Below are 18679 nucleotides of genomic sequence, written 5' to 3' on the forward strand. Positions count from 1 at the left end.
TTTTTTACTTTTAGAAGTTCTTTTACAGTTGTGTTTGTTTGTTTTTTTTAACCATTTTTAAACCGGCGCGCGTCGCCCGGCAACCGAGCGCCGCCCACTGACCTACTTCTAAAATTAAAGCTAAACCCTCTCCGCGCGGGGAAGGGTCGCGGGGGGTCGCGTCCCCCTCGCCCCCTAAATGCCTCCCTTCGCCCTGGTTTTGCCCCCGGGTGGCCGCTCCCGGCGGGTCCCGGCGCTGCCTCCCCTGCCCGCGGTAACGAACACAAGATGGCGGGCGGGGCGGCGGTGCCGTTCAAACCCCGGGCCCGGCCCCTCCCGTCCCAGCCTGCCCCGCGCTTTTCTAACGAATTTCGGTTCGAGTTCGCCGTTTCGGCGCCATTTTCGAGTGTGGAAGCGGCCGAGCTTCCACAGCAGTCGCGGCCGCCCGCGCCGCCGCCGCCTCGCCGGGGCTGGGAGCCGCCGGGACGAGCAGGTACGAGCTCGGCGGGAGGAGGCGGCGGCGGTTCGCCCTCAGGGCGGCGGGGTCGGAGGGGCTTCGTCCGCTGGGGGAGAGCGGCAGAGGAGGTGCCCTCAGGGGGGCTGGGGGTGCTGAGGGGAAGGTGTTGAGGGGGAGACAGGGATTGTTGAGGGCAAGGGCAGGGGGTGCTGAGGGGAAGATGTTGAAGGGAAGGCTACGGGGTGCTGAGGAAGGTGCTGAGTGGGAGATAGGAGACGCTGAGGGGGAAGACAGGGCTGCTGGAGGGGAAAACAGAGGTGCTGAGGGGGAATATGGGGTGCTGAGGAGACGGTGCTGAGAGGGACCATAGGGGTGGTGAGGGGAAGGTGCTGAGGGAGAAAGGCTGAGGGTGCTGACGGCGAGGGCAGGGAGTGCTGAGGGGGCGGCGGGTTCTGCCCCGCGCCGCCTTTTTCCACTTCCCCCTCGCCCTGAGGGAGAAGAAGCGGCGGCAGCGCCTCTCCCACGGCCCCGCTGAGGGTCACACCGAGGGGTCCGGGCTCGGCGGGGCCATCCCCGCTGCTGTCGCCTTTGGGGAGGGGGGTCACACGGGGGCTGTGCGGCCCGAGGGTCCCGCTGTGCCCTTGGGGACCCTCGGAGACCCGCCGAGGACGGGAACGCGTTCGAGTAGCGGAGAGACCCGAATTTAATCTACTTGGAGCGGAGACCCTTCTGCAACCAGCTCTGCTTTGATGCTTGAAGGATGAGAGAGAAACCCTAAGAAAGCCCTTAACGACTGGCCATGTACTTAAAAGAGTTGGACTCGACGATCCTTGTGGGTCCTTTCCAACTCGGAATATTCTGCGACTTGGAAAGAGCGTGACAAGGGCGCAGTCGGGCTCCTCAGGCTTAAAAAAAGCCCCGAGTTTGTCCCTGACAGGGGTTGTCGCAATCAGATTTAATCGGCTGTTAATGAGGAAGCTTTTCTGTCCGTCTCTGGCTCTTGTTTTTCGCCGTCCCCGTAAGAAAAACGGCGCTTGGCAGGAGCCCGTGGAGAGATGCTTTTACCAAACACCTTCGAGCTGGCTCGGGGGAGGGGCTGGGCACGAATTTGTTAAATTTGTTAGAGGCTATGTGGCAGCTGATTTATCGCGATGTAAAAGCTGAGGTCAAGTAGTTCGGCTTGTTCGTTCTGTTGAAGTATCTGAGGAGGGGGGGAAGGGTTGGGAAGGTAAATAGGTCTATATTGCACAATTCTGTTGGAGTGGAGCAGTTCGGGAAAAAAAAAAAAAATAAATAAATGTGGTGCTTTGAGAGGCTGTAATTGTCTGAGACAGCCATTGCGGAACACTTCTGAACGGGGGCATAGACTCAAATTGCCCGAAAATGAGTTGTGTCTCTCATTTCCCCCCCTCCCCCATTGTCCCAAATGAAGGACTCTCATGAGAGTGTGGGTTGGGGGTAGGTCTGCAAACGTCAAATGATTGGCACCAATTGTAAGATGACTTTCCAACCACGTCAGTTTTTTATCTTGTGAGAAGTAAACTTTCTCATGTCTGTTTTTCTGCGAACTCACTTCGCCACTTGCTGCGATTTCAGCTCTTTGGGGAGAGTTTCGCTCCTGCCCTCGTCTTTTCTTCTCCTCGGGTGCTTTCTATTTCTCCGGTTTGGGAGCTGTGCTGAAGTGCCAGCTGATGGCTTTTGTAATGCTCGTTCTTGCTCAGTTGACTTTAATATCACAAAGAGATGAAGGTATTTCGTTTTGCTTTCTCTGGGAAAGGTTGAGTGCTGGCAGGAGTGGTCGTGTCGTGTTTTGTGAGATGAGTGTGTCGATTTAAATTGTTTAAGAGTCAAGTCTTTGCTATAATTGCGCAGGTCTTTTGTTTATCTGTGTATCTATGTATGACTATTTTGCACGGATTATTGAAAGTAAAACGAGTGTCGGGTCTGAAATGTAAAGAGTTCTTCCAGGAGAGCACAAACGTGTGGCTACTTAGTTTGTTATTCGAATGTGTCTTTAACTCTTTTGCCCCCAGCATCACGGTGACTTTCTCTGAGCAAAGTCACAGCACAGGACATGTCCCTGCGAGTTTTCAGCAGGTAGATTCTGGCTGTTTTTACAGATTAGGCTTATCCCACTGATTTTGGGGGGTAATGTATCTGAAAGTATATCCTTACAAAGCTAATCTTGATAACTTGTTTCAAATGTGGATTTTTTTGTCTTCTAAATACCTCTAGTCCTTAGTTTCTAAGTGAGTCAAACGGCTGGGCAGACGTGTAGGTAAATTCCTTAGGGGGTTGCAGTTCAGTGCTTAGATCACGGGGTTTTCTTGTTTGTGTCAGCAAAGGAGATAGATCCCTTCAGTAGTTTGAGTGCTTGGAAGGGGAACGGCCAACAGGGATCATGGCAAGCAAGAGCACCAAACCCTCCACAGCAGCCCGTCGGAAGGGCAGGGAGCCCTTGGAGGAGTCCTCCAGCGACATGGAAGTGGAAAACGAAGGCAACAAGCAGCTTGACAAAGGTCCTCCTCAAGGTAGGTCTGGCTGTCGGTGCTGATGTGAGGAGATGGCAGAGCCTTTCAGCAGCAATCGAATTTACCGACTGTTCCCTTTTACAAAGGAATGCTGAAAGCCTTGTTTAAACTGCTTTTAAAATTGTAAAAAGGGCTCGCAAAGAGTTAAAGGGTTTGGCCCAGTGCAAGTGCAAAAGCAATTTGTAGACTTTCTCCTAATAAAGCCTATTTCATATCCCTGATCTGGAACATTGTGCTTAAGATTGTGGTACAACAGCAGGATTTTTCAAATTTATAGGCAGCCAATGGTATGGGATTTCTTGGAATGGAATAAATGTCAAGTTTATTTACTTAACTCTTAAAATGATTTGACTTTCTTTTTCATGAAGCAGTGTATTTTCTTGAGTTCCTCGAGTTGAGTTTTTGCAGAAAATATCTGGCCAAACAGCAGCTGTGTGACATTTTAGGTAGCCAGATGTGCAGTTATTAAAGGAAGGTACTTGACAAATAGATTAATATCTTTAAATCAGTGGCAAAAACTGCTGCCTCTTTGAAGAAGGAGTTGCCGGTGCCTGTTGAAAAGCTGCCTTGCTGATATCCAGGGGGCCAGTTTGTTTTCGTAACAAACTTCCTGTCTTTGCAGAGCAGTTGTGCTGTCATTACAGCTTTCAGAGCCTCGTGCAGAGCTCCCCAAATCTTGCAGAGGGACTCGTGAGCACGCCTGAAATGTGGCTTTGCACTTATTAATTAGAAAGACTTGGCCTGTTTCGGATTTGCAGCCTTATTGTGCTGGTTGGAGCTGCTGTAATTGCAGAGTGCCTGTTAAAGTGTGTTGGAATAAGAATTACATAATGAAGGAACAAACCCCCCAGTGCATCGATGGGACATCCTAAGTATCTCTGAAAAAAGATTAAGTTGGTGGAAAGAAGGATTTTAATTCCACTTAGCTCATGTTAATAATTACAGGCCAAAGTGGAGGTTTGGTTCCTACAGAGGTGATGTTTGCTTTTTCGGTTGAACATTTGAAAAGGTGTCAAGTCATTGAGAGCTTACAGTTGGTTGTTGTTTGTTTTTTTTTTTTTCCCTTTCTGTTTAATTCGGATGGTTTTTAGCAGTGTCAGATGAGGTGGTGGATACTCGAAGTTTAGAAGAGATTTTGGGTAGCATCCCTCCTCCCCCACCTCCAGCAATGACCAATGAACCCGGTGCTCCTCGGCTCATGATAACTCACATTGTAAACCAGAACTTCAAATCCTATGCAGGGGAGAAAACTCTGGGACCTTTTCATAAGGTATCTTTCTTTTCCCTTAAGTATTTTTTTAAATGAAGGTAAGGCTTTGCTGTTGTGTTAGTATTCCTTGCTGTATTTTCATGTGAGCTGACCTCAAAAGAACTGAAAGAAATTTAAGTTTTAGCAATACTTCTGTGGCAATAATCTAAATTTTCATTATTGGACAGTAGAGAAAACAGTTAAGTGCAACTTTCTGGTCCTGTACAATTTTAATTTGTCAGCACAGCCTAAAAAAGCACACTTTTCTCTTGATTTCGTTTGCTGCAGAACTTTTAGGGCCGTGTTTGAAGAATGAGAATATTTTTTAGTGCCCACAAGAGACTTACGTGGCTAATCATGAAACTTTCCTTGCAAACATGCTGGCGAAGTGCAGCTCAAACGCAGAGAGCTGAGCTCAGCTGAGGTGTGGGGGTTTTTATTAAGTTGTGCTGCTTTACCTTTGGCAGCAAACCCCGAGCTCTCAGCCAGTCAGCAGCTGCACGGACCTGGAAGAATTGTGTCTGAAACATTCCAAATGCACTGGGTGATGTGCACTGGGCAGGAGCTCTTTCCCTTTGAATATCACTTTTGTTTTTCTCCCTTTTCCTTGCGCAGCGTTTCTCGTGTATTATCGGGCCAAATGGCAGCGGGAAATCCAATGTCATTGATTCCCTGCTTTTTGTCTTTGGCTACCGAGCCCAAAAAATCCGCTCCAAAAAGCTCTCGGTGCTGATCCATAACTCTGACGAGCACACGGACATCCCGAGCTGCACTGTGGAAGTTCACTTCCAAAAGATCATTGACAAGGTAGGTGTGTTGGAAGGCACAAAACTGGAGCCTTTTTTTTTTTTTTTTTTGCCCCTCTAAGGCTTTGAAAACTTTGAATATTTGCTTATTTTAGTTGGAGCTGGGGAAAACTTTCAGAGCATGATTAGTTTACCTTTGGGATGTAAACCATCAGTGTTAATTAACTTTAAAAAATCCTCTATTGAGTGGAGCAGCTCTTAAATTATTAGTAGGGATTCCTTTTTTATTTTCTGCAGGACTAACATGTGGTAAATATCTGTTTTAAAGCTATTTAGGAATATGTAATAACCATTTTAAGAAGAAGTCGTTTTAGACTTGTCATCTCATTTACCTCAAGTAAATAAAACTTATTTCTGCAATTAAAAGGAGCCCTAAAATTTTATAAGTCTATGTTTAGACATGTTATATATATTATGAAATTTATAACATGAACATATGTATTATGGAATAAAACATTTTTAAACAAAACTTTTGAAACCAATTAGAAACTATTTTAGGTTCTCTAAATTTAGAGAAATATATAATGAATCTGAAACTTATTTACACTTTATGTACTGCAAACATGCCTGCAATTTTAAAACAGATTTTTCATCAGAAATTCTGGATCCCACATCCTACCACTAAATTTTTTTAGAACCTGATATTTTGTTTCAATGAAATAGAAAGTGTTGGCAAATAAAAAAATATTTATTTTGCTTGTCACTTCAGGTATTGATAAAAACTTAAGGGCTTTTTTTGTTGATTTATTGCAATTGCAATACAAGGGATTTATTTCTCTTAATTTAAATTGAATTTTTGTGCACACATCCAAGCTGTTAAATTTGGGGTCAGTCAAAACAGTGAGAAGTGTACTTTAAAATTTCAAAAATTGTGTTAATAAAGTGGCAATATTTATTGCCTTTGAGTGAAGTGCTTTAAAACACATTTCTTTTTTTCTTTTGACTTGACATACATAAATACAAACAAAAGGGGTGTGTTTCTAAATAACCAGATTCAAAAATTATTACATTTATCCTTTTTCCCCCCCCCCACTTGCCTTTGTATGAACATCTAGAAACCAACTTTCTGATCTAAAAACCCTCTGCATGTGTTAGAGAGCAATTTGATAGCTCTTGGGGGTTAATCTGGGGAAGTGGGAGGCCAGTTGAAGTCTTTTACAAGCAGCTTGCATCAGTTTTAACTTTTTCAAGCCTAGTCCCAGCTTTATTTTGGTTGCTGCTTTGTAGGTAAATCGAAGATCTCTTTTGAAGCTGATGATGTCATGTTTGTCACATCTTTAATGTTTGCCTTTTTTATCTTCTACAGTTTCTCTTTAGAGCTGCTCAGCTCAGAGCAGCTCCTTTTCCAAGCCCTAGAAAAGAGGAGCTGAAAATGCAAACAGCAGTCAAGGCACTCAGGGCTTCCTAAGCTGAGATTTCCAGGCTGGAATAGCACAGCCTCCCTAAATTTTCAAGTAGGCCTTTTCCTTTGTGATTTGAAGCAGTGGTGAAGAGAATAAATGAAGGATTTTCAGAGCAGTATCTGACATTAGAGGTGGGAAAGGCATAAGATGAAGGCAATTCAGTTTAAACAATTTGGGCTATTTTTTGTCCAGTTCTCAAAGGGTTTTTTTTTAGTTTTTTTTTTTTAATCTTTTTTCTGAGATGCAGCTTTAAAGCAGTTCCCACTTGTAGCACATCTCAGAGCCCAGTTGACTTAAAACCTGAACATGATGAAACTTCTCTGCTTAATTGTGAAATATGAGGCAAATACACTGATAGAGTGATTGTTTCTCTGGCTTTGTGTTTCCCCAAACCAGGAAGGAGATGATTATGAAGTTGTTCCTGACAGCAAATTCTATGTGTCTCGAACTGCCTACAGAGACAATTCCTCTGCCTACCACATCAATGGCAAGAAAAAGACATACAAAGATGTTGGAATTCTGCTCCGAAGCCACGGGATCGATCTGGATCATAACAGGTTCTTAATTTTACAGGTTGGTGGATGAATAAAAACCAATTTTAAAAAGTTATATTCCCCCCCAAAAAAACCCTGTCTGAGTTTGCAGCCTTGTTTTTGAGGCCTTAAAGTGCTGTAGCAGCACATCATGGTTTGCATGCTGTGCTAAAGGTGCGAATCATTATTTGCTGCTTTAGAAATTTAAGGCAGAGAAGCAGTTGAAGATCCTGATGTCAGTTTTTTCTGCTCAGAAATGTGTGTTCCTGACAAGTGGATGAATGGAAGAGTTGTGCTTGTTCCGCCCTAGCAGCACGTAAATATTGGTGTAGTAAAATAAACCTGAAACCCCAATATTATTGTGCTGCTTAAGCGTGGCAGAGATTCAGCAACTTGTTTGTGCTCGTAGGTAAAAGTGCATCGATGTTAACCTAAACCTTGATGATTCTGCTCTTATCTGCAGCTCCCATGTGGAGACATGGTTTTACTGAGAAGTAAGTATGGAAAAATGAACTGTGCACAGAAACTGAGGGCAAGGGAAAACACATGTAGTGTGCCTGTTGTTTACACTTGTTTAGCTGCTGTAGAGGACTCAAGGAATGGCAGGTTTGTAGCCAGTTCAGGCCCTGGTTTTAAAAGCTACAGTTGACAACCCATACTGGAAAAATAATCACAGAATTTGTCAATATAATATCATTTATATTCATGTTTGACCTTAAAATTGTGAGGCTTGCTTACTTCTGTTTTAAAGGCAGGCTGAAGAGAACCACACTGATTTATTTTTTTTTGTTTTGTTTTGTTTTTTTTTTTCCTAATTTTCAAATGAGAATTTTGCTATGTGCCAAACAATTACTTGAAATGTAAATTGAGTTCAAGTACTTGATGGAAGTATTTAAATCTTAATTAAATTAAATAACTATTTCTGCAATTACCTGTAATTATTTCACCACTAACAGGTCCCAAATCTCCTCTGGCCTAGAAATTAGTGATCAGTGAGAGCCTCCCAAGGCCTGAAATATTTTAATAGAATTTATTTTAAGCCTGTTTCTGTCAAAGGAGCTTCCAGTTCCCCTCTTAAAAAAAAAGTATAAAAAGCTTGTAGCTGGGTGGCTGTGTTTGCTTCACTTCCTCAAGCCTTTCTGTGCCGGCCTTTTTTACAGCTACACCCACAAAAAGAGGATATCTCTGTTTTCAAGTCTCCATGCCAATTAATTATCTCCTCCACCACTTTATCCCTGTATTTTCTGTTTCAAGATGGAGCAAGAAGTACCTCCAAGAAAACAACTACAGTAAATACACCCTTTTTTTTTTTTTCTCCACACAGTTGTTCTGAAGGATCATTTTTGCCAAAATTTCTAGAGGGGAGAAAATGTAAAGTGAAAGATGAAGCTGGGTAGAAATGAGGGTGCAGAGAATAAAGCTCAGTGTTGGAGAACATTCCCTTGGACCACTGGGAACATTTGGGAAGGAGTCTTGCTTTTTTAAATTTATTTTTAATTTTTTTTCCCCCAAATGTGATTTGTTTTCTTCTCCCACTAATTGTTTCCCAGGAAGTTATCAATCAGGGGGACATACCTTTTCCTAAAAGCTGGAGTTTCATGCTTTCCACCCCTACAAAGGGAAACAGGGAGAGGTAAAGCCAATATTTAGAGGATAAACTAGTGATTCACACCATTATTTTGGAATTTCATCCCACCAGAGTCTTTGTCTCAGGAACAGAGATTTTTCTCTTTCTTCAGTCTTTCTGTCTGAGGGAAAGTCCTTTCTCTTTGTACAGCAGGTTTTGTGCCTTTTTAATGTGAAATCCACTGATTTGATCCTTCAAAATTGCATATTTCCAGTTGGGAAATGTAGCAATATTTTCCACAGAATGACAGCAGAACTGCAAACCCCAAATCCTAAAAAAAATTATACTTAGATGTAAATGAGACCATCTAAGCCTGAACCACTGTCACCAGAATTGCTCTTTTTCCCCCCTAATGTTTTTCAAATTATTTAAAATTGAAGGGATAAATAACAGGTTTATTTGGCTTTTACTCTTCTTTTTTTAATAGCAACACTAATAATTTATTTAAACTAAGCTTAACCTGATATACCAAGTATTTCTCATTTAAAACCAGTTATAAATCTCTTTGATTTTTGACTCTGTCAATAGGGTATGATTGAAAATATTTCACCTGTACTATAGATTTGGGGCAAGAAATGTTAATTAAGGATTCTCAAATGCTGGTTTGGGTGTGTGACACAATATTCCCTGGTTAGTACTAAAGAATAAGTTGTAAGAGAACGTGTCCTACATGTAGTAACAACACCTTTAGGTGCTTGATTTTATCTTGCAAGCACAGTTAGCATTACTCAATGGAAAATATTTGCTTTTTACAAGACTGCTTTATATTGTTTTGCTTCCTTCTCCCCACTTCACCCCCTATTTTTCGGTCTTTTTTTTTGCTGATTTTGGTGGTTTTAGGCTAAAATTTGAAAGCTGAGGCCAAGCTGAGTTTTGATGTAGGTATTTCTGCTGATGCCAAACTGAAAATATTAAAACCAAACTGCTGTGACTTCTGTGAGTAACATTACAAAAAACACCTGTGGAAAGACAGAAGATGTGAGACTAATTGAGTGGTTCTAGAACAATTACAAATGCAGTGCCTGAACTGACTAATTGAAATAAATCTGATTTTAAAGTAATTCTGGTTACAGGGGGATGTTGCCAACATAAAACAGGAGGAGTTTGTCACTCTTGTGCTCCTTGGGTTCTAACACTCTAGTACATGTTTTTAAGAAATTGTTCTGTGCTTTTAGTACGTTAGGAACAGACAGTTATTTTGCATTATTATAATAATATTATTATAGCAATTATTACAAATATTATGCATGTTAATGAGCTTGAAACTGCAACAGGGAAAAGTGCATCTTGACATTTAAAAAAGAGGTTCTGGCATCTTGCTGCTGGTTTTTTTTTTTTTGTCTTCCACACCTCATGCCCCCTCTCCAGTACCTTGTAGATCTGTAAAGAACAACAAATAAAGTTATTTAACTTTTACTGAAACACTTGGAGCTGCTCTGACTGGGCTGGGCAAACCCTGAGGGAGTGTGTTTGCTGTTGCTCCGTGGTGACTCCTGACCAGGTTAACCTGGAGGGGACAAAAAAACTCTCAGGCTCTTTATTAATAATTAGGAATTTATTAATAATTAGGAATTATGAAAGAAATGGGAGCCCTGGAAGGAGTGTCAGTTTGGGCCATGGCAGGGGGGGCATGGCTGGGAGCAGAGGCACAGCAACACCCCTGAGACTGGTTCTGCAGCCTGGCAAGGTAAGAGAAGGAGAGTCCATCCAAAAGGGAAGTGGAATTCCATAGGTAACTCCCATCCAGCCACTTTGCAAAGAAATATTGTAGAATTAGTAGCACAAGACTTTAAAATAATTTTTTATTAATGGTAGCGGACTTTAAGTTAATTTTAATTTACTTAAGAAGTTACTTGCAAACCAATTGAAACTGTTCTGAGTAAATTTTGTACTAATTACAGTAGCATTTCACTTAGATGGGTTTGATAGACTTAATTAAAATATTCTCCTGTGATCTTAAGCAGGTATAAACAGTGATTTTTTATGTCTGTACTTCTGTAACTGATTGGAACTAAGTCTTATCCCATGGCAAGGTTATGTTGCCAGAAAGGAAGTTACATCAGGTTTTTCACCTGCTGCTTTGTGGAAATAATGTAGGACTCACTTCCAGTGTTTTGGGGAGGAAATGAGGGAGAGCAGATTTGCTTCTCCCTGTGAGATAAGCCAGAAATTCCCAATTGTTGAGGGCTGTGTTCCTGAGGAGACACACCAACACTGGAGCACAAGGTGGGATCATAAATGGGATTGTAAAAAATCTGTGCTGGCTGGGGAAGAGAGGGTTGTTCCAGTAAGATTTCTTCAGTAAAACAGGGAAATGTGGAAAGGAGAAAAGCCCTTTTCTGGGGGCAGTGTGGAGTTGAGTGATAATCAACCGATTTTTTTAGAACACACCAATAATCTGAAGTCACACGTTGCAGGTTGAGTTTGCCAATTACTGCCTTAAATTCCAGAGTGACTCTAGATTTGCACTTAATTTGTGTTCTTGTATTAAACACAAGAATGCCCTTAAAAAAGCTTCTAAAATTAGACAGATGTGCAAACAGCTCGACAAAGGCTACTTTTAAATTATTTCCAGAATGCAGAATAGTAGTTTTGTGCAAACAGCTGAATAACAGGCTTATTTTAAATTTTTCCTCCTCTTTGCACAGTAGTGACATTGTAGATTTTTATATGTGCATTTATTGCTTGACTTTCTTATTTCCCACCGAGTTTATAACACTTTTTTTGAAGGCAGAGCATAAAGTTGAGTATTTGGTACTTTTTTCTCTCCTGTAGAGTCACCATCTGGTAAAACTGAAGGGTAAAAATGAGATATGGCTGCAAACATCAAGTAATAGCAGAAATAACATGGAATTGTGGGACAAAAAAATCCCCAAACAACCTGTTGTGGCTTACAAGAGCTGTATTACAGTCATGTTTGCAGGAGAATAATGAGGTTACAGGAATATACAGCTTCCAAAATCCATGTATGTTGAATTGGAATTCATGGGCAAAATTTATGTGAGGAGGGAGTATGGGTCAAAATAAAGTCCAATTGAAATTACCAGTCTGGAAAATTGAAGATACACAAATGTAGCATTTATTTTTGCCATTCCTTACTGTACTCCTGCTTAAAAAGTGAGAGCTACTATTTTGTCAAAGTGGGGAAAAAAAAACACCCCAAAGCCAAGTGTCATTAAATTAAATTAAATTAAATTAAAAAAAAAGGGAGAGAGGGTGCAAACAGTGAAAGTTGCAAACAGGGCAATGGAAAGGCTTCTCTCACTAGAGGCTTTTCTAAGAGAAAAAGCACTTTGGTGCCTGTATTAGCAAGACATTGATTGCCCAAAGTAGCCAGGAAATCAAAATACGGTGGGGAACTGGTGTCAGATGGGGCAAGTCAGAACACCCAACTTCCAACTGAGCACTTAGCAAACGGTGTGGCAGCTGGAGACCCCCCTTTAACTCCCCATTTTATCTTTTCCTGTAGAAAAACAGCTTCTATAATAAACATTCCAAATGTTTTAATGTTTCTCCTCCAAGCCCATCCAGTGTCATTCTGGCTGCCTGAGCCATTGCTCCTCGTGCTGATGGTGCTGAGAAGCTGCATGTGCTGTTTTCAGAGCCCTTGCAAAATCTGTTTGTGTTCCACTTGCTTCCCTGTTCGAGAGAAATTCAAATATTACTGTGCTCTGTAAAAAAGATTGAAAATTCTAAGCATTGTTATTTTATTAAGAGAAGTTTGCCTTATGCCAGGGCACTTCTGCCCAGGCTTCCATGTTAAAACTTTCCAAAAATAAATTGAAATTTGGTTATAATTTGGATTGATTGAGATAGATTTGCTTCAAGAGGACAAAAAACCCCAGACTTTTGGCTCTGGCTGCTCTAATCCTCCACAAAACTGGGAATTAAGGTGGCTGTGGGAGCTGCAAGCCCTGTTTTCTGCAACTTCAGGTCAGTGCTCAAAGGACAGGTTTGGTGATCACTGTTGCATGTAAAGAAAACCCTGTTTCCAGATTGTGTGGTCTCAATTTTCCTGTGAACTCAGCTCATTTTTTTAGGAATAAATGTTCCTGCTGTAACTATTTTAATCTGAAATTCATTATGTTTGCATTAAATTTTATTTAGTATAGTATTATTATTATTATTTAATACAGTAGTATTTATTTTATATAATACTCCATCACCATTAATCTTGTGATGCTTGACAAAGTTCAATTAAATATTCTGATCACTCTGCATTCAGAGATCACTTAAATGAAATGGAATTATGTAATGCTATAAAGTTGCAAACTAATTCATTTAATCAGTTAATTTAGTAAGCAAATTAAATGGACTTATTGACGGTATTAGGAAGTTACAAGATGACTGTTGTTATGTTGGGATTCCAGTAAAGTTTGCTGATACCCAGCACCACTCAAAGATTTCGGACTCAATAAGGAAACTTCCTTTTATGGGTCTTTAAAAGCCTTAAAAGCTCATATGTTATAAAAAAATATGCTGCCACTACAGTGAAACTGGTGAAATATTCTTAAAATATTCTTAAAATACTAAATATTAGAACCACAGTTGTCATATCTAAAATGTGGTGGTGGTTTAATGTGATTTGGAAACAAATTGTGTTTTGACTGGTCCCCAGGCACGGGAGGTTTTTCTGAGATATAATGTTGCATTTTCTGGGCAGTGTTTTCTGTCAGACTGTTCCTCCTGAGCAAACCAGCGTGATTTTCGGTCCAGTCAGATGTCACATTACCCACTGTTTGAATCTGACTGGTGCTGACAAAGAAACCCTCAAAAAACTAAACCACAGCAACTGCAACACAAAATTCCCCCCCAAAACCACCCAAACCACCCCGTGCTCCCCCCTCAGAGCAAATACATTTCCAGCTCCTGGGCTCCAACCTCTGTCCCGAAGTTTTCAGCACTTTATTTTAAAGCTTCACATTAAGACACCAGAAATTAAGTGACAACCCAAAATTCTGGAAAACTCTTTTTAACTACTCCCTGCCATAATTATTCTGTAGGACAAATGCTGTATTAACTGTTTGTGTGACAAAACTCAGGGTATTGCATAACACTGCCTTCCAAAGTGATTTTTTCCCAATATTCAGGCATGACAAGAGGAGGCAGTAATCAATAACAGCAAACATCTTTCTAGGCTCTCCAGAAACAACTGATCCTGACAGAGAGCAGGTTAGATTAGATATGGGGATGAAATCCTTCCCTGTGAGGGTGGGGCTGGAATGGATTTCCCAGAGCAGCTGTGGCTGCCCTATCCCTGGAAGTGTCCCAGGCCAGCAACCTGGGATAGTGGAAGGTGTCCCTGCCCATGGCAGGGGGTGGCACTGGATGAGCTTTAAGATCCCCTCTAACCCCCAAAATATTGTTCCAAATTCTCCATGAAGAGTTATAAGGTTGCTGTCAGTAATTTTTGCTGTCCATGTCTCATTTCATACCAGAATTTTAGAATGGAACACACCAGCTGTACCCTGGAACTCCCTAATTCCAGTGGCAGCACCATCCCAGCCTGAATCACTGTGCACAGCACAAATAACCACCAGCCCCAGTTTATCCCATCTGAGGCTGCATCCTGGCAGTGTGGGGAGTAGCACATTGTGCCAGTCAGATCTCTCAGCTTTGGGAAAAAAAGCCCCCAGTCCCAAATGTAAAGGAAGGTTTGTGGAACACAGTCCTGCTGTGTGCCAGGAGCAGCACGTGGGAGTTACCTCAGGAGTGAACAGAAGTATCTCGTTTCTAGACTGGTGTAAGAGTGGCAGAAAACTCCCCTTTATCAGGCATTTTCATAACCTTGATTAAAATTCAGATCCTTATGTGCCAGAGAACCCTTGATAAACTCAGATTAAAGCTGTTTGGAGAGGATTGGCTGCCTTTGCTTAATTTTAGAGAAAACAGTAGTTGTAGGGCAGCCTCAGGACACAAAACCAGTGGTAGAACCTGCTGCTGGTGTTGCCACTCCTGTCATCCTTATGGGCATCCCTGGAATCCTCCTGGGCTTCCACAGAGTGGGCACAGGGATTACTCCTGGGCAGTGTCAGGCACTGCTGCTTCACCCCACACTGACCCTCAGCTGAGTTTAAATATTAATATGAGCAATTCTTACACTAGTTCTTGAAGGCTTTTACGATTTACTTCCTTTAAAGTCTTTGCTCTTTCCTTAGGCACAGTAGAAATCTAAATTTATGAAGTATCTTCAACAATAGCTCACCTCCTTGAGAGTTCAGCTGTGCAGAGAAAGACAGGTCCTAAATTCCTGGAAGTTCCTCCTGATCCTTTTCATCAGGGAAATCACTTTCAGGTGAGAAGGGCTCTTGCCCTTATGACCTTGCAGCCTGGTCTCAAGGAAGGTTTCTCTGGATTTGCCATCATTTCCTTAGAAATGTCTCCACAGATCAGGTTGAGTTTTAGAATGTCCCAGCTGAGGTTTTCTGGTGACTACCCTGAGATGTTGTGTAGAAGCTGTCACTGAGATGTGTGTTCACTGTACAGAGTTGGAGTTTGCCAGCTCTGACTAGTGCTGTACCTGCATCCCAATGGATTCACACTGATGGAGAAGGCTCCACCCACCCTGCATAAGCTGAAATTGGGTCTGTAATTCCATTGAGAGCTCTTGGACTGAGTGTAGAGTCTTCCCAAAAGGCTTGGTGGGTATAGAAATATGGAATCCCAGGCTGGTTTGGGTTGGGAGGGACCTTGAAGCCCATCCAGTGCCATCCCCTGCCATGAGCAGGGACACCTTCCACTAGCCCAGGTTGCTGGCCTTGGAACTTCCAGGGATCCAGAGGCAGCCACAGCTTCTCTGGGCAACCTGTGCCAGGGCCTCCCCACCCTCCCAGCCAACAGTTCCTTCCCAGTATCCCATCTCCCCCTGCCCTCTGGCAGCAGGAAGCCATTCCCTGTTGTCCTGTCGCTCCATCCCTTATAAATATTCTCCGTGTTTCTTGTAGCCCCTTCAGGCACTGAAGGGCCACAGTTGGGTCACCCCAAAGCTCTTCTTCTCCAGGCTGAGCAGATCTGCTGCTTTTCCATATGGTGCTTTCTGAACTTTTGTAGTTCACCATTCCACCATTGGCAGCTCTGCCCACGTCACCAAGGGCTTGGGGTTGCCATCCATTTTGATTGTCTCCACACAGCTTTGATTTCCTTTGCTTTGCACATTGCTCCCTCTCTGAATCCATGACCCAGAGGGAGGCAACTGAGGGACAGGAGCAGAGTTGTCCCGGGGTTCTCTGTGACACTTGGAGCTGTAGGTGTGTGTGAAACGTGCCCAAGCCTGTTCTCATCCCTTCTCCACAAATGGCTGCCTGGGCTGCCTTGGTTTCACTTTCACAAGTGCTCGTCTGTGTTTCAGATCCTCCCCTACAGAAGTGAGCAAAGTTACTTTGGGGGGTTTTAATCCATAATTCAAATAATGGCTCAAGTGATGAGCACAGTGAACAGGTTAGGAAACAGTTAGCAGTGGTAACACTTTTAACAATGCACAGTTGTAAAATGTGTTTCCCCTGTCATGGCTACTTTTTCAGTCCCTTTATCAATCAAAATAGCTGGAAACCTTTTAGTTTCTGAAGTATTTTCACTATAGGAGTGAGAGAAACAGGTTTCTTTATATATTAACTTGGAAAATGCTACAAATATTAAATAATACTTAAAACTCCTATTATTCAGTTAATAGTTCCTAAATATTTTTACTCTTGATAAGAAAATAATCCAAGTATTGCCATTAGTGAGCTACAGAGAAACCTCACACCTCATCATCATCTTTCTTAGATGGTTGTGGCTCAGAGATGGTTAATTATATTCAGCCAAATCAATTAAAAAAAGTTGACTCACATTCCTTGCTTGTCCAGAATTCCTGATTTTTCCTGTTAAATCCAGGGAAGTTTTGTGGTTTACAGCACCTAAATCAGGGGTATACATCCAGTGTAGGAAATTCTCAGCCTTGATGCTCAGCATCTGAATTAATCTTTCCTGGGGTTGTTTTTTCTTGCATGTAAACAGAGGAAATGCTTTAATGCAAGAAGGAAAAATAGAGGCTTCTGACAATTCCACAGAAATTTAGGAGGCTGCACAGTTTCCTACCCATAAGCTGACAGGCAGTTTTTGTGTAGAAACCCTACTTTTGGGGCAGTGGAGCAAATATGTAATTGGAATTTTATACAGTACAGCAGGAGTTTTTAGAAAACGGATTGTTTGGCTTTTTGAGATTTGTAAGAAATCAAAATCAAGAGTTTTGTTGGGTTTTCTTGTCCTGTCAAAGCTGCTGACACTTTTAGGCACAGTGATAACCAGAAAATAAAACCTTAGATGCGTTTAAATGTCAAAGTAAAATCTTAGATGCAGAATTTTAAATTGAAAGAAACCCCCCTGCCTCTGTGTTTTACTCAAACAACAGAACTACTGACAGGAAAGGCTTAACCTGAGTAAATACCAATGCTTAATGTTGTACAGTTTGTAAAAATTCACTTTTTTCTGTTCTACTCAACTAAATAGTTACTATTTGGAAGAAAACCTGGTGTCACTAAGTGTCACTGTGAACTGAGTGTGTGCAACTAAATCACTTGGGCAAAAATGGTCACTGTGTTCTGAGCATAAAGCATCAAGAATTAAGTGTTTTGTTGGCTGATGATAACATAAACAGTCTGATTGGCTCAGCTTAATCCTTCCTAAGTCTTATTTTTAAAAAGAACAAATCACTGTTACTGTTCACCTCAATCATTTAACACTGATGCTGTGCATAAAGGAAAATTAAACCAAGGAAGCCTGCTACTTAAATAATCTTTTTCTTTTTCCAACAAGGAAGCCTCAATTAAACGAATTATGGTTCCAGTTCATCGTCAGGTGTGATTTTATGGACCTTCTGGTTTCTAAAGAGTCTTCAATCCTGATAAAACTGCCCTCAGGCTATTGAGAGCTCCAGCACCAAGGACATGCTTTATTCTCCTCTTCCTTTTTTAGCTTGGCAAAATACATTTTGAATCTTTAGAGAACTGAAGGAATGGTTACACGTGAAGGTTGGCTCCAGAAGAGACACATCACCACCACCTTAGAGGAGAATTCTGTTAATTCTGATCTTTGTTTTCCCAAATACATATGAAGGTTGAACTTAATGATCCTGGAGGTCTTTTCCAACCTTAATGATTCTGTGATGTTCCTGCTGGAATAGTTTTGATTCCATAGATGTTTGTGTTTTTCCAGAATACTCTTTCCCCCAACAAAAANAAAAAAAAAAAAAAAAAAAAAAAAAAAGCCATTAAGAACAGAAACCACCCAACTTTTCTTTTCCAAGGGGGAAGTAGAACAGATCTCGATGATGAAGCCCAAAGGCCAGACGGAGCACGACGAAGGAATGCTGGAATATTTGGAAGATATCATTGGATCTGCACGGCTGAAGGAGCCCATCCAGACTCTGTGTCGCAGGGTAGAGCTCCTGAACGAGCTCAGGGGAGAGAAGGTGAGGCCTGGGAAGCTTTGATTTAGCATTTCTTGTAGAATTATTCTCTAATTCTAGGGATGCACACACAGCTGTGTGAGGAGAACTAAAACCACACTGAATTACTTGTGGAGATCTGTTGCAGGACTTGCTTTTGGAACATTTTATTGATGCATTGACTTCTAAAAGTATTAAATAAATCCTAAAAGTTCTAAATAATAAAAGTTCTTTTTACTTACTGTGTCCTTGGTAAATCCTAATCCTGTTGCAGGCTTGTTTTAAAGGCCATGAAGGAAAACAAAAGATGTGCAGTTGCAGAATTAACTTTAAAAGGTTGAAATATAGAAAATAAACTTATATGTGTTCTTTCAGAAAGCTCGTGCTAAATCCCCTCTCCGAGTTAATTCCTGATCTCCAGCTCTCCAGAGCTGTGTCCTACAAAAGGTCCTGGGGGGTTTCTCCTCGTGGTTTCCCCCTCTAGGCCTGGCTCTGCCCCAGCTCTGACCCTCTGTTTTGTTTAGTTAAATCGAGTTAAAATGGTGGAAAAAGAAAAGGATGCCTTGGAAGAGGACAAGAATCACGCCATTGAGTTCCTGTGTTTGGAAAACAAAATATTTAAAGAAAAAAATCATATCTCTCAGTACTATATGTAAGTTATTCTCTAAAG

At 41.7% G+C, this 18679-nt stretch overlaps 1 protein-coding gene and 1 long non-coding RNA gene across 4 annotated transcripts in view; both read left to right on the plus strand.

Annotated features, from left to right (window-relative positions):
• Positions 1–341: 341 nt before the first annotated feature.
• Positions 342–18679, plus strand: part of SMC4 (structural maintenance of chromosomes 4) — a 30190-nt gene continuing 11852 nt past the window's right edge. The window contains exons 1-7 of one of the 3 annotated variants that reach the window (XM_017831370.1): positions 342–472; positions 2777–2967; positions 4059–4237; positions 4832–5023; positions 6822–6998; positions 17869–18033; positions 18534–18661. In XM_017831370.1, the coding sequence (XP_017686859.1) occupies positions 2838–2967; positions 4059–4237; positions 4832–5023; positions 6822–6998; positions 17869–18033; positions 18534–18661 (971 nt within the window). In that variant the 5' untranslated portion in view covers positions 342–472; positions 2777–2837. The remainder of the gene's footprint in view (positions 473–2776; positions 2968–4058; positions 4238–4831; positions 5024–6821; positions 6999–17868; positions 18034–18533; positions 18662–18679) is intronic. The other 2 variants (XM_017831372.1, XM_017831371.1) reach the window with 2 other exon arrangements.
• LOC108505424 lies at positions 7062–10007 on the plus strand. The gene is made up of 2 exons (XR_001877507.1): positions 7062–7274; positions 7368–10007. It is a non-coding gene; the product is annotated as an uncharacterized LOC108505424 (long non-coding RNA).

Source organism: Lepidothrix coronata, unplaced genomic scaffold (assembly GCF_001604755.1).
Source record: "Lepidothrix coronata isolate B3197 unplaced genomic scaffold, Lepidothrix_coronata-1.0 Scaffold190, whole genome shotgun sequence".
Classification (NCBI taxonomy): Eukaryota; Metazoa; Chordata; class Aves; order Passeriformes; family Pipridae; genus Lepidothrix; species Lepidothrix coronata.